The sequence below is a fragment of the Aulonocara sp. 'chitande type north' Nkhata Bay genome, linkage group LG7 (assembly GCF_057382095.1).
Source record: "Aulonocara sp. 'chitande type north' Nkhata Bay isolate Kocher_YH1m ecotype deep benthic linkage group LG7, A_spYH_male_GT1.1, whole genome shotgun sequence".
Classification (NCBI taxonomy): Eukaryota; Metazoa; Chordata; class Actinopteri; order Cichliformes; family Cichlidae; genus Aulonocara; species Aulonocara sp. 'chitande type north' Nkhata Bay.
The window spans coordinates 68,144,643-68,159,022 of NC_141350.1; the positions used below are offsets into that span (position 1 = coordinate 68,144,643).

The 14,380-nt window shown below is 45.5% G+C and overlaps 2 protein-coding genes across 2 annotated transcripts in view; one reads left to right on the plus strand and one right to left on the minus strand.

Moving 5' to 3' along the window:
- The window catches only part of nfatc3b (nuclear factor of activated T cells 3b), a 29,857-nt gene extending 27,053 nt beyond the window's left edge, over positions 1-2,804 (plus strand). The window contains exon 10 of the mRNA XM_086302178.1: positions 2,198-2,804. Within this exon, the coding sequence (XP_086158304.1) occupies positions 2,198-2,316 (119 nt within the window). The 3' untranslated portion in view covers positions 2,317-2,804. The remainder of the gene's footprint in view (positions 1-2,197) is intronic.
- Positions 2,003-5,865, minus strand: pdcd2l (programmed cell death 2-like). Its single transcript, XM_086302179.1, has 2 exons — positions 5,328-5,865; positions 2,003-3,991 (listed from the first exon to the last, which is right to left on the minus strand). Exons 1-2 carry the CDS (start codon positions 5,809-5,811, stop codon positions 3,390-3,392), a joined length of 1,086 nt encoding a protein of 361 aa, XP_086158305.1. The 5' UTR covers positions 5,812-5,865; the 3' UTR covers positions 2,003-3,389.
- Between the last annotated feature and the right edge of the window lie 8,515 nt (positions 5,866-14,380).

Below are 14,380 nucleotides of genomic sequence, written 5' to 3' on the forward strand. Positions count from 1 at the left end.
CGTAAACCTGCTTGTTTCAGTCTGTTCTTCTCATGTCAGTGACACCATGTGTGCACTCTGTCGCTCTGATGTTGGCTGTGTGCGTGCGTATTGCGTTTGATCTGGGTTAATAATAGCTGTATTTGCTGCTCTGAATGGTGCAGGTGGAGGTTAAATTTGTTGGCACAGGCAGCAGCTGTCCTCAGGGCGTCTGATCTTCACGCTGTCTTCCTCCATAGCCTTTCAGCTCGAATTTAAAACCCCGAAAATCAGAACCCCCCCCCCCCAGAGGAACGGCAGCCTGCTCACAAACTGAAGCACCTACAGGAGCTTCTCTGGCATCCCATTCTCTTTGTGGAGGGCACCACAGGGAGTTTGTGGCTTTTGAATTATGTGACTCCTGAGAGAGTGATCTGGTTTGGAGATGTGATTTATTTCAGATATTTAAATCAGTCTGTCAGTGCAGAGAGTAGAAGTGCGACATAATAAAGTTTAATGTTCAGGATGTTCAAAAACATTGTTATGCTCACCGCATCAGCACACCGGTAAGAAAACTATGACTGGTTATACAATATCTGTGTGCGTGCGGTGGCTGATAGAAGTGTATTTACACGATTCTGAAACACATTAAAAATGAAAATCTGGATAATGAATGTTCTCCGTGCCTGCATGATGGACACTTTTGGTACTTTTTTATACTAAATTAGAATTTAACACCTGACCTGACCTTTCATTAAAAGATTGATAAAGTGATGTTGCCATGGACACAGCCTGGGACCCTGCTTTTACTGTCTGCATTCATGCTGGAAATCCAGCTTAAGGTTTCTGTCGTCCTTGAGGTCCTAGCAGCAGGAGCGGCACAATGGTGCAGTGGTTAGCACCATCACAGGAGGTTCAAAGGTTAGAACCTGCCTTTGTGTGGAGCGAGCGTTTCCCCGTGGCTATATCGGCTTCCTCTGTTTTGGTTAATCGGTGACTCTAAAGTGTGTGTGTGTGTGTGTGCGCGCGCCTCAGGTTTCACTGCAGAGCTATGAATAGACCGAGCTGTTTGCTGCTCTGCAGATGAACTCAGTTTTATCTTTTGCTGCTCATAACGAGCGCACTGCAGTGTGACCGCCACACCTGCTCAGCACATTTCAGTCCTGCTGCTTCATGATGTGTGAACAGTTTAGTATTTAATGGACGGGTTAGAAAAGCAGAGCAGAGGAGTTAAAGAAAGCCAGTTTGTTTAATTTGTTGCTGTTGGAGTGAATCAGGGAGCTGAATGTGATGGATTAAAGCGTTTGGAGAATTCGTTTACAGCACTTTGTCCTGCTGTGCCCCCGTGTGGCCGTGCTCGGTACTGTAACAGAGTCCTTAAGCAGGTTCCTAACTGGGAAGGTGAAGTGTTAGAGTCTGCAGCCACAATCAGAACTAAACCTAAGGAAAGGTGCTTAAGTGCTTCCTTTATTAACTCCTTCTTAGTGCTCATGGAGACTGGAGCATCCTTCATGAAAGGAAAGCACCATCGGTGCAGGTCATGCTTGAAGCACTGATTGTGACTGCAGAGCCTTCAAATCAAACTGACCTCTGTCCAGTAAACTGTGTCGTGTTATTTTAATTTTACCCTCAAAGAGCCCAAAAATCAAAATATGGCTGGTGAATTTCAGCTTCTCTGCCAACACAGCAGCAGAGAAGCTGAAATTCCATCCATCCATTCGCTTCCGCTTATCCTTTTCAGGGTCGCGGGGGCGCTGGAGCCTATCCCAGCTGTCATAGGGCAAGAGGCGGGGTACACTTTGAGGGTAGCTTTGCATGAGTCACACCTCAGAGTAATCCCTCCTTCTTATGCTGAGCCCCACTGCAACCCCTGAGGTTAAGCATCGTTCAAAACTAGCCATCCTAGCTCCTCCCCCTTCCAAGAAAGTTTTCCTCTGATTGGCTGGGGCTGCCCCTCCCAAACAGCACGACCACGCTGCAGTCTCACTCCTTCAAAGACAGGGATCGGGTTCAGTTTGCAGTTGAATGGGATAGAGTTGGCGATTACATGCAGTCTGATAACAAAGCAGTTAACTGCTTAATCTGCAAAAGGTCTGCAGAGTCCAGCCTCAGGTCTGAATCCAACTCGTCTGCAAATGGTGACGCAGTTGCTGCATGAGACCAACAAACCGACACAGGTGCTCAGCAACGTTTGTTTTATTGGAATAAACAGACCACAACGTTTCTGTTTTGTTTGCAGTGAACGAGATCATCGACAGGGACATCGGTGGCCTGGTTGGCGGCGACCAACCCGACCGGTACGACTGGGAGCCAAAATCCGGCGCCGGCACCTTACCGTTCTGCGGAGGCCCTCAGTAGCACCAGCGCTCTCAGGAACGTCGTTTTTCTTCTGCTGTTTGCACAAAGTGCTCCAAACTGATCTTCAAGTGCCTGAAAACGTCAGATGACCGTTTCCTCGTCTGTCTCAGGAATTTTAGAGAGAAACCGACTCGTACCTCACAGACAAACCAAAGATTTAACTTTTCATGAGCGAATTGGAGGAAGATTAAAGGGCTGAAATTTAACTTTGTTATAATAATTCTAACAATCGGTAACGTCAGACGTAAAATAAGAAAATTCTGTTATTTATTGGCCAGTAAATTACAAATAATCTATTTTTGATACTCTGGATCTGATCCTCAAACCTGAAATCCTTCAGCTGATTTACATTTTTATAGCTTTGTTTTACACTCGTTTACATTTCCTTCGCCCGGTTTAACGTTGACGCTTCTCGACCGAACTGTTGTGGTGTGACACGGCGTTTTAGAAACATGTTTAAGGTTGAAGTAAAAAGAAAAACAAACTTGTTGTGTGTCCGAGTCTTTTCTTTCAGAGGATTTCAGAGCCCGACGACCAACACGTGCGCTGAAACAGCAACGTTTCATTACAGGGAGGTCAGAGGTCACGGTTGGTAATATTCCTCTCTACAGGAACAACCAGAAGCTGCTTGGAGTTAAAGCATGACTCGCGCATGACGACAGCTGCTGCTGTGTTTGCAGCAGTAAAAGATTTTAGAAAAGAAAAGATGACGAACAAACGAGCTGCAGCAGAGACTTTTAATCTTTTCTAACACTCGTGTTGATGTCGTCTTTGGAGCTCCTGTGTTCAGCACCATGAAGTCTGAAGGACCAATAAGAGCAGCTATGGTTCAGTGTCCCGCCCTCGTGTGGCCGTAAGCAGCTGTAACGCTCTGCCCAGGCCCGATGACTAAGACACATCTATATTTTCACATTTTAAGGCAAAACCTTTAAAGCCTTGAAGTAACAAAAGCTGCTGCTTGGTCCTTTTTTAACACGAGCTCGCCTCAGATTATTGATCTTCTGACATCATGACGGGGTATAAATAAACCGCGATCCCACCATGATGGCGACGGCGAGCTTCAGGTTAGTCCGTCACACAAAGAGCTGCTGGTCTGGGTCGGTTTGAACGAAGCAGAATTCCTCCACGGCCGAGTCCGACCTGGATGTCCAGCAGCTGTCGGCGCAGGTGTAGACTAGCACCGTCCCAAATTCCAGCTCCACCCCTGCACTGCCGCGCTCCCCGTGCAGCAGGCTTACCAGCGCGGGCATCAGCTGCAGCTCGAATGTCCGGGATCCTCCGCAGGAGCCACACGCTGGCACCAGCTGCGCCACGTTGGACGGCGGCTCGGAGATGAAGAGCGGCTTCCCGCCGCGGCAGTAGCGCAGGATCTGCTGCGGACACACAGAGATCGTCTTCATGAACCTGGAGAAGACGGCGTCTCCGTGTCGGGCTCCGGTCTTCTCATACTTCTCGTCCCCGCCTCCTCCGCTTCCCTCTAACTCCCCCACTGCCACGCCCTCCCGCCTCTCGTACTCCCTCAGCAGCTCCTGAGCGTGCTCCAGGTCGCCGTCCTCCCCGCAAACATCAGTCTCCTCCACCACGCTGATGAAGAATGGACAGAAGGCGGTCACGTCCTCCTGCGAGTCCCCCAGACTGAGGTCACAAAGACGGCTGCTGACGTCCGTCTCACCAGCTGTCAGGGGGAAAAAAAGAACCATAAGATGACCTCACCTGCCTGTCAGAAGGTAGTTCGCACTACAGCGCTCCCTGCTCTCAGTCTGACTCTAACAGGAGCTTCACTTTATCATTTATTAGAACCAGAGATGAGCTGAGCAATAGGCTCACTGTCTCAGACTTCCATACAATCACTTTATTTTGGATTATTACAACCATAACAGAGGCCTGGGGAAAAGGAAAAAAAATAAAGGTGAAGATGGTTAACAGGAAGAGAGGGGGAGGGAAAAATAGAGGAGAAGAGGGATGGAGAGAGACGCCTGCGAGGAAGGAAAATAATAATAACAGAGACCACAGCAAACGCTAACATGACAGCAAATAATAAATGTAACTGAGCAGCACACAGAACTAACAATACAAGAGATTTTTAATTCAGTTGCATTTATACAGCACCCAATTCAATTTTATTTATATAGCGCCAAATCACAACAAAAGTCACCTCAAGGCGCTTCATAGATACAGAGAAAAACCCAACAATCATATGACCCCCTATGAGCAGCACTCCCTTTTAACAGGAAGAAACCTCCAGCAGAACCAGGCTCAGGGAGGGGCGGGGCCATCTGCTGTGATTGGTTGGGGTGAGAGAAGGAAGACTGGATAAAAGACAGCAGCCGACCAAGATAGTGTGTACACCAGAGTGTGTACACCAGAGTGTGTACACCAGAGTGTGTTAAGGTGGTCCAAGCTGACTAATAGATCTGCCTCCCATTTCATAATAGGAAGAGATATAGATTCACCTGTTTTGGAGAGCGTCTTGTATATTTTGGACAGGAATTTGGAGGTTTTGAGATTAAGGAATTGTACCACACTCGATGGTGTTTGTAATTTGACTTTATTAGGCTTAAATTTCCTTTTATTATAGACTTAACTTGTTGATATTCTGTAAATCTATTCTTGTTAATCTCATATAGTAAAACTAGTCTGTCAAATGGGATAAAGTCTGTTCCTTCTAATATATGTTCCAAGTATTTAATGCCTTTACTACTCCAGATGAATCTCTATTTTATTGCGTAGTGGCTGTTCTGCGTCTGGGCAGGGCTCCTCTAAGAAGCATGTTTGAACCACCCTGAGATGAACTGTTGGCTAAGAAGTAGTGCTGAAAGACGACCTCTATCCTTGGTCCTTTGTAGTGTAACGAGAAAAGATCTTCAAATTTACAAGAACCTCAAAGGCACGAGGAGAAAAACTTTAAATTAATGAAAAAAATGGCTATGAATTTATAATCTATATATAAAATATGGCATCCTTTAGAATAAAACTTTCTTTGATAAAAATGCAACTCTGTCCAGCCCTACCTGCTGCCTCTGCAGCTCCTGTCTCCTCCTTCACAGCTGTGTTCTGCTTCGCACCTCCTCCCCATCCATCATTATCTTCCTCTCCCCCCATCCCCCAGTCGTCAGCGGTGTCACACCAGTCAGTGACCCGCATAGGAGCCTCCTGAGCCGGTGCAGGCGGCCCGGGTGTCCGCACCTCTGCCTCCAGGCACTGTGAGCGGAGCACCGCCCAGCACTCTGACCGACCGCTGCACTCAGCTCCCGGGCACGCGAAGACGTGGAGGTTCCTGTGGTGCGGAGACGTGTCCACGGGGCAGTACACCTGCACCACGTGGACTAGCGGGACTCTGCAGCGGCCGCATCGCGGTGACCGGGCAGCGATGCCCGCCGGCCAGTCCGGCCGACCCCCTACTTTGTTGGTCAGATAGGAGCACCGGTGCTTCTTGGAGTCGATCTCTCCGTCACACAGCCCGAGCAGAGACACCTCCTGAGCGCGTGAGGCCATCTTTAAAAAAAAAAAAAAAAAAACCGCCGACCGGAAGTGGAGTTCAGCGTGGGAGGTCCCTCACCAAAATACCACCGACTGGAGTCAAATGAAAATATAGACACGGGAAGTGTGTCACTGAACTATAAATCACACGATACACGAAATTACACGATAAAACGAAACCATTGTTTTATCAATATTCTAAATATTTTATATTTATTATAATATATAACTATTTATATACGCCGTTAGTTTACATTTTCACAGCTTTTAAAGATTTTAACTTTTAAAATTACTGTAGAAAACAGTCATCGGTCCAAATATAAGCGCTTGTGTTTCATGAGGGGCCAAATTCAAGACTTTGAAAATAAGAGTGAAAACAGCGAAGAGATGAAAAATTGAAGTCTCCGTATGTTGTATGCTCATCGTCTGTTCAATAAAGTTATTTTAAAATAAATAAACAAATAGAAGTCTCGACTTCCGACGCCGTGACAAGCAATTTCCGGGTGTAGCACTTTCAACTTAAAAGCAGCTTCCAAAGTGAAAGCTAAAAAGAAAAAAACAACTTGAATTTATCAAATTTATTTACAGTTTTATAGATTTTTTTTAACCAATAAATACATTTCATCAGTTTTTAAACTGCTGTGTGTATTCAAACAAATGTTCAGCGCTAGTTGCTCTCATTCATTCTTTCCACTCTTTGTAAGAATTTAGGAGAATATGAAAATGTTACGAGGAAAAATTGGCAAATTTACGAGAAAATGTAAAATATTGTGTGGAGAAACTTGCAAACCAAGAAATAAAACAGAAAAAAAATGAAAACTAAAATTAGAGGATGAAAAGGAAATTGATACGAAACCTTTCTAACATAAAAGCCGGCAAATTTATCAGGAGAATGTTTAAATGTATGAGAGATAGTAAAATTATGAGATTTGTTCAAATAAATTACACATTTATGAGGAAAATGGTCAGTTTACAAGAAAACCGACAATTTTATTAGAAGGAAAACAAAATCTGCAAATTTATGAGAATGAACTCAGAAATTCAAGAACAAAACAAACATTAGACACATTAAATAATTGGTTTTAAGAATATTTTTCATCTCTCTATTCTTCGCTCTTCCTCACCTGATTATTGTTCTCAATTATTAGTGAGTTATTTATTAATTTATCTATCTTTTCTGCTGCTGTTTGATGGTCTGCGCCCTGTCCTGTAAGAATAAACTCACTTCACTGCACCATTATCGGAGCTTCTGTGTTTTTTTTAGATCAGATGATAAAACAGCTGCAGTGGCTTTGAAACCCTGCACAAATCCTTCAGGGATTAAATGAATGATTTGACAGAAGCTGGTAATAACAGGATTTTAATATCTACGTACAGCCAGAGCCTTTAAAAATGATCTCTGGGAGCGAGCCGAGTGTTCTGGTTTCAGTCTGAAGAACATGTCCCTGAATGATTTAAACAAAGTTAGAACAGACCGATTTCTCACTATAAAGCAGTAAAGAGCTGGCTGGCTGCATAATTTACGGCCTAATGTAATTACACGTAATCCCTCCTCGTGTATACATTTTTCTCTACATTGACCGTTTCCCCCTCAGGGCTGCTGCGGGAGCTGTGAAATGATTTCCCGTGGTGTGTAACCGCCTCTGTCCTCTCCTTTCTCTGCTAATTAGCTCCAGTGTGAGGAGCCTCTGAGTGGAGCCTCCGTTAGTGAAACCACAGCAGAGGTTTCTGTGAATCAACACGTTTTAGCCCATTTACTGCAAAGCAGCCGCACTTTGAATCTCTGCTGAGTTTTTAATCATAGCAGCGGCTTTCAGATTCATCTCGGTGCTCCCCAGCAGGTGCTGGTTTCACTCCACATCATTACGCTCTGAGAGTAAACTGAGAGGCTCGACACTGCAGATAGATAATTCATCCCGTTTGATGGAAGATTTCACTTTAGCTTTATATCTCCTGGCTACGTGTGCGCTTTTAAATCTCTCCTCAAAATCCATTTTATAGATCGGCTCTGCTGCAAAGTTAGTTCACGTTTTATTTCCTCATTTTATTTTATTCATCCCGTTATCTCGCTTTCACGCTGACTTTTTCCAGAGGAGCACATAAACACTTGTGTTATATATTTGAACGCAAAGAGTACACAAGGCATTCAGCTGCTGTGTCCTTATTCAGTTTAAAGCAATTCAAAGGCTCAAGAGCAAAACAGTTTGTTGTTCCAGTTGCCGAAAAATCAGCTTTGTCTTTCTAAGACTTGAGGTCACGGTAAAGGGATTCTAAGTGGTGGATGATCTGAGTGGACCACGAGCTCCTCTGTAGAGTCAGTGTGTCACTGTCCCACAGCTGAAGCTCGGACCACACCGAGTCATCAACAGGACAAAGATCCCAGCACAGCAGCAGGTCTGCAACAGAACGACTGAAGAAGAAAAGAATGGAGCTGCTGCAGAGCTCAGAGAGCTGTGCATGAGCGGATGCAGCAAACCTCAACGAGCTGAAGCAACCAAAACTCCTCCACAGTGATGAGACAGACTAATAAAGTCACACGTGAACCATCGCTGCAGGTTATTGGTGCTGAAGGAGGTTCTACAAGCTGCAGAATAAAGTGGAACTCGTGCAGAATGAACTCGGTCCCAGTGAGTCTCCTGTTAGCAGCAGATTTAATTAACAGCGATGGCTCTGGATCTCATCAGAGCTGCTGAGGTCTGACACTCTCCTCCTCTGCTGGACCAGAAGATGCCGGCTCGACGCCAAAGCGAGCGCTCCGGGTGACCCGCTCCATCAGTTTATGACACAAGAATGTATATCAGCTAGAAACAGAGAGGGGAGGTGCACCTGCAAAATACTGAGACTTACTGAGGAGGAGGACAAAATATTAGAAGCTGGCAAAAAGTTGTTGATTTGATGTACTTTAAATTAAATTAGTAGATTACTCTGATGGACCTGTGGGTTACAGAACCCGAATCAAAGCCTAAGACATCGATATTTAATCTCCAGCCCGATGAAATCAGCTCGAGGCTGAAAAACATGAACGGTTTTCATTTTGACGACCAAGTGTGGAAAATACAAGAATATTTTTATGATAGTAACAGAACAAAGCACAAGGCAAAGAGGCAGCGGTGACCAGTGGGCTTAAGTTGCAGGTGGTTATGTCACAGGTCACTCTGATCCCTCTGGCAGGCCGACTGCAGATAACCTTTTGACCTTCACTGAAAGGAGGAGGAGGCGGCGATGTGCTTCACCTTTCCTTTCTTAAAAACTTTTAATAATCTAAGTGGGTGGAAATGAGGGACCCCTCTCCCCGGTGGGGTGTAGCCTCTCGTCTCTGTCGCCTTCATATCTCCTTAGTTTCCTTATTTCGTCACATGCATCATCTTCTGTCCCCTGTGGTGGAGGCAGAATGAAGACGACAGCGTGCACAGATGCTGAGTTTAAAACAACCTATGTTTTACACCGTGAGAAGACCACGCCCCCCACGCTGAATAAAACCTCACACCGACCTTTAAGTCACCAAACTTTAAGCTGCCTTTGGCTTTTAATTAATCATACAGTGATGTGAACCCTGCTGCTTAAGATGCTCAAAGAGGATTCACTGACCAGCGGGGAGGATGGAGGACCAGGTGAAGGTGGAGGATCATAAACTCCTGGATCTGCATTGCTCACAGCAAATGAACGGCTCCACAAAGCTCTCAGCTTTCACACAGACTCAGCCAGGAGCCTTTAAGAAAGTTGGCCAGTAAAACAATGAAAATGTAATATGTTCAAGCTGTCAGACGAAGGTTGCAGTTCCTCTAATTGACATAATTTGTCAACACACAGTTGGTGTGGAGTGTCCACAATTCTATCCTATTCTATTCTATTCTATTCTATTCTATTCTATTCTATAGTCTGGTTCCTAGTGTGGATCAGCCCCCACAGACTCCCATGTTAAACTTTAGAGCATAAAAAACACATTTATAACCTGATAAAAAGAAGAAAGTCGGGCCTCCTGACTGGCGGGTGGATGGTGCCACATGTGCCACGTTTGGCATCCCTGAACCGGATCTATGGTCCAAGTTTCTGCGGTTAATGTAATTATGGGAGCAATAACGTCGGTGCTGTGCGGTTAATTGTACCAACAAAGAAGTTTGTGTCACACTGTTCTCGAACAACCCTTTAAAAACTCCCCTACGAGCTCACAGGTATTACAGATAAAATCCATCAAAGCCGTTTGATTTGTGTTTTCATCTTCAGCTGCTGCATCTTCTAAATATATTAATGCAGGTTTGAGGCGAATGACTTCATTTCAAAGTGAGTGTAACCATCCAAACCTGCTAAATGATGAATGAGTGGACAAAAGAAAAGAAATGTGCTAACTTATCGGCTCTTTTCTCCCACTGCTGCTGGGTATTTAAAGATACATGCACCCAGTCGACATGCATGAATATGTCTGTCCCTGCAGGATTTAAAAACTGGAGGCTCTGCCTCTTATTTACTGTCTGTACGTCCCCACCTGCACGGTTACAGTTTGTCTGCTTCCTGACCTTCTAATTAAGGATTTACTATCAACTATTAATCCACAAATTCAGCTTCATACGCACCGACACAACACATCTCTACTGTACACATTACATAAGGCAGCGTGATTAAAAGAGCACGAAAGCATCTCTGCAGTCCACCGAGACAAGGATTTAGAAAGAACTGATGATGATGATGAAAGCGATGATCAGCTCTTTTAAGGTCAACACACAGATCAAAATATTTTAGATGTTCAAAAAAGAGAAGAAGAAGCAGGAGAGAGCGATGAGAGCAAAGAAGCACACGTCTTATAAAAGAGGTAAAAAAAAAAGCCGCAGCATGTCGTTCAGACACATGTGATTATAAACGAGAGCTGCCGGCAGGACTGTCCACCAAACGTGAGCAGAAACAAAGAAAAGCTGTTATGAGCCACTTTTGCCAGAAGGTGGAGCCAGACCTTCATCAGTCTGGAAGCATGAGCCCATATAATGAGCGTGACATTTATACTTGCACTTCTTTGTTTTTATTTACATGATTTATCTGTTAATGTATAGTTAGTTACAGCTACTGTAAAATAAAATGAAGTGTGCAGACTGAACTTTTGCATCGCCCGTCGGAGGAGTCCTCTGCTGCAAACAGGGTCGGAGAGAGTCGTTATCTATTTAACTGCAGCAGGTAGGAAAGGTTTCTGTCCTCGTTACTGCAGAGTTGAAGGAACCTGCTGCAGTAGATCATGCAGTGGGTGTGAGGTGGTGTCCGGTATGTTCAGCAGTTTGTGGAGCTTCCTTTACTCAGTAACAACCTGCAGGAGCTCCAGAGTCTGAGCCTACCTTTCTCATCAGCTTGTTCTCCCTCTTGGTGTCGCTGGCTCTGATGCGTCTACTCCAACAGATGGCTGCAATAAATAAATAAAAAAAAACTGCATTAGCAATAAATAATAAAAGGGGGTTAAAAAAAGATGTCAGAAGCAACAGTCATGTGACAGCTTTGGTTACGTTCCTCCCTCAGGCTTACTTTGTGCTACAGAGCGTGGTTAAGTAACTGTGCATGTATATAAAAGATGGATTTCAACACGTAGCATCATTGGCCCTAATTTTGAAGCCCAGTTATTGCATTAACGTATTTGCATTACGTCACGCTGAGGTCCCATGTTTCTGAAAGAGATCAAAATGTTCAGATAAGGGATTTTTTTGTTTACCTTTGCCAGACGGACTTCCTTCCTCTTTCATCCCCTTTTCTCCGATCACTGGGGACGCAGCAGCCGTGAACACATTTATCTGAGCGTCCCATCATCCCATTCATGTATTCAGGGAAACACGGAGGCCTGCCGAGGCTTTCTCACTGTTAGGGGACGAGTGGGATGAAGCCTCTCAGAGCAGCACCCGCTTCTCTTCATACGTCCTTTCACTTCCACTTTAACCACATGAAGTTTAAAACAACGTTTCTGCAACAGCAGCTCACAGCTGTTAGAGTTCACCACGTGATGTTTTCCTGCTTTCTTCTGTGTCTTTGAATCTCTTTGTCTCCTTCATGGAGGCTGATGGCGTCGGACAGTTTGGATGTGGAACATGAAAGTCGGATTTTCACTGGTCGATTCCTGTAAGCTGCAGACTCACAGATCAGGGTCGGTGTGCGATGAAGCTGCTGTTTGCCAACCTTTGCATCCCAAAGCAAAGCAGCGACTTCACTTTATTCTTTCTGCTTGTGTGGCCAGAAGCAGCCCTGACGGTGGGAGCGCCTCGCTTTTCTTCCATGTTGGAGGAAAGTCCTTCAAGTCCAAAACCAGCCGATCAGTGCGAAGCACAAACGTCTGAACAGGTCGTGAACCAAACCTGCAACCTCCAATTTCCTCGTGCAGAGTTTCCCAACAGTTTCATGAAGCATGCGGGTGAAATCTGACCGAACGGTCTGAATCAGCACCGGACAAACTGGTCTCACTGTGAGCCTTTACATCCCTGCACCAAAGGACACCTGGTGTGATCTGGAAGGACCGCAGCCTTTGACACCCTGTGAAAGAGAAAAAGCTGCTTTTCTTTTCCAAGCTACAGGACGAAGAACACACCGTGTGTTTACCGTAGCTTTATTTTAACCGTAGCTACATTTACTTATGTGGTACTAGTTTACATCCATCCATCGTCTCCTGATTCTGTGGGTCTGGGTTGCAGGTGTTAAGGCTGGTCGGTATGTTTGGAGAGCGGGAGAGAGGAAACAAAGTATAACAAAAAGCGAGACTTTTATTAGGCTGAATGCATGAACACAAGGCAAGGTGAACTGGGGCAGAACAATACTAAAACTAAACTGGGAACAGCTAAGAAATCCATGAGGACATGAATTTGAGCAGGCGCATGTAAAAACCAAGACCTGGCGTGACATGAAGTGATGCAAACAGACACTGAACAGAGCGAGACAGAGGACTAAGGTAATGAGGAAAGGAAACACCTGGGGAAACGCAGCTGACACAAATAAACACGATGCCACACTAAAACACTCCCATACCAGCTGAGATATAATGTGTCTTAAGTTCATTCTAGTCAGATCAGCGGGCTCCTCTGAGCTAGAAGAGTAGCTCCTCACTTTTATGGCCCCTCCATGAATCATGGCCCCGTGGTCCTCAGACCCACCCTAGAGCTGGGTGTGGTGGACGAGCTCAGCCCAGTCACATGGGCTCACACTGGAGGCTGTAGGAGTCCAATCCCCAGCTGGCTAAACCTTTTAACGAGCCGTTAATTTAATCAGTTCACATCAAGGTTCCCCTACAGTGCCTAAAAACCCAGGCATTTACAAAACAGCTGATGAACCTTCAACAACACTAAATGCACGTGCAGATCACAGCAGGAAAAGCACTTCAGCGCAGCTTTTCAGAGAAACTTGAGACTTCTCTGTCACTCTCAGTCCTTCCAAAGAGTTCCTGACAAACCCTGATCTGCACTTTGTGAGAAATAAAGCTGAGCTGACAGGTCTCAGTGGGGTCTGCTCATTACTGACGTGCAGTGTGCATCGGGCTTACTGGCGCAACGAGCCTCTGTTTGTGAAAAACTGTCTTCATTTCCACCTGCAGCTCGTCTCTACGTGCAGCAGACGCCCTGAGGGAACCACGATCACGACATGCAGCACTCTGGGTGATTATCCCGGGTAACCGTCCTCAGACTGCCTGTCGTTGCCATGGCGCTGTTGCCCAGGTCAGCGCGGCATCTCCTCAGCAGGAGAGGAATCGTTTTGGGGGGTGGGGGCGGTGGTGGTGTGAGATGGTGCGGTTGTATTACAGAGTGTCTGAATGCTGAGCCGCTTATCAGCTCGACCACACCATCACTCTCTCAGCGGGACTTTGAGCTGCTAAATGGAGTTTTTTAATTGGTTCTGCTGCGTGGCGGGAGTCTCTGCAGGAGCAGCCATGTTGAGAATCAGCCTGCTGTGGACTTGGCGTGCTGATCCTGGTCACACCCAGTGGAGGGTTCACGCTGTCGATAGCGGGGTCCATTTAGCTGCCACGGGTTTGTTTGGGGGGCAGTGCGATAACGGAGAGGGCGGTCGTGGAGCCGCAGGCGGCTGGGATTTAATTAGAACTGAATTAGCAGTAATATTTCAGATTTTCTCATATTTGATTTTATTACACTGCTTAGAGAAAATGACTCACAGTTCATCATCCTCTGAACACCTAAACTGGAACTTGATAAAGCTCCTGGAGCCTCTGGATGGGAGGAATGACACCAAGGAGGAAGTGCCAGAAACCCGCAGTTCCTCTGGTGTCCACTTGAGGCTCCAGCAGCGAGTCGGTCCCGTAGATCATAGGTGTCAAACTCTGGCCCGTGGGCCAAATTTGGGCCGCAGCTTAATTACATTTGGCCCGCGAAGCCATACCAAATCACTATCAGAGCTGGCCTACTGGTATTATACAGCTAATATATATAATGTTTAGTATTAAGCTTTGCTTGTTCCATATTCAGTTTTTCAGCAAAACGTGTTTGAGTCCATAAGAAAAGATTCATTCTTAAATCTGGAGGAAGTATGTTTTTCAATAAATATTAACGTTAGCCCACGACTTTGTTCCTGTTTTGAATTTTGGCCCACTGTGTATTTGAGTTTGACACCCCTGCCG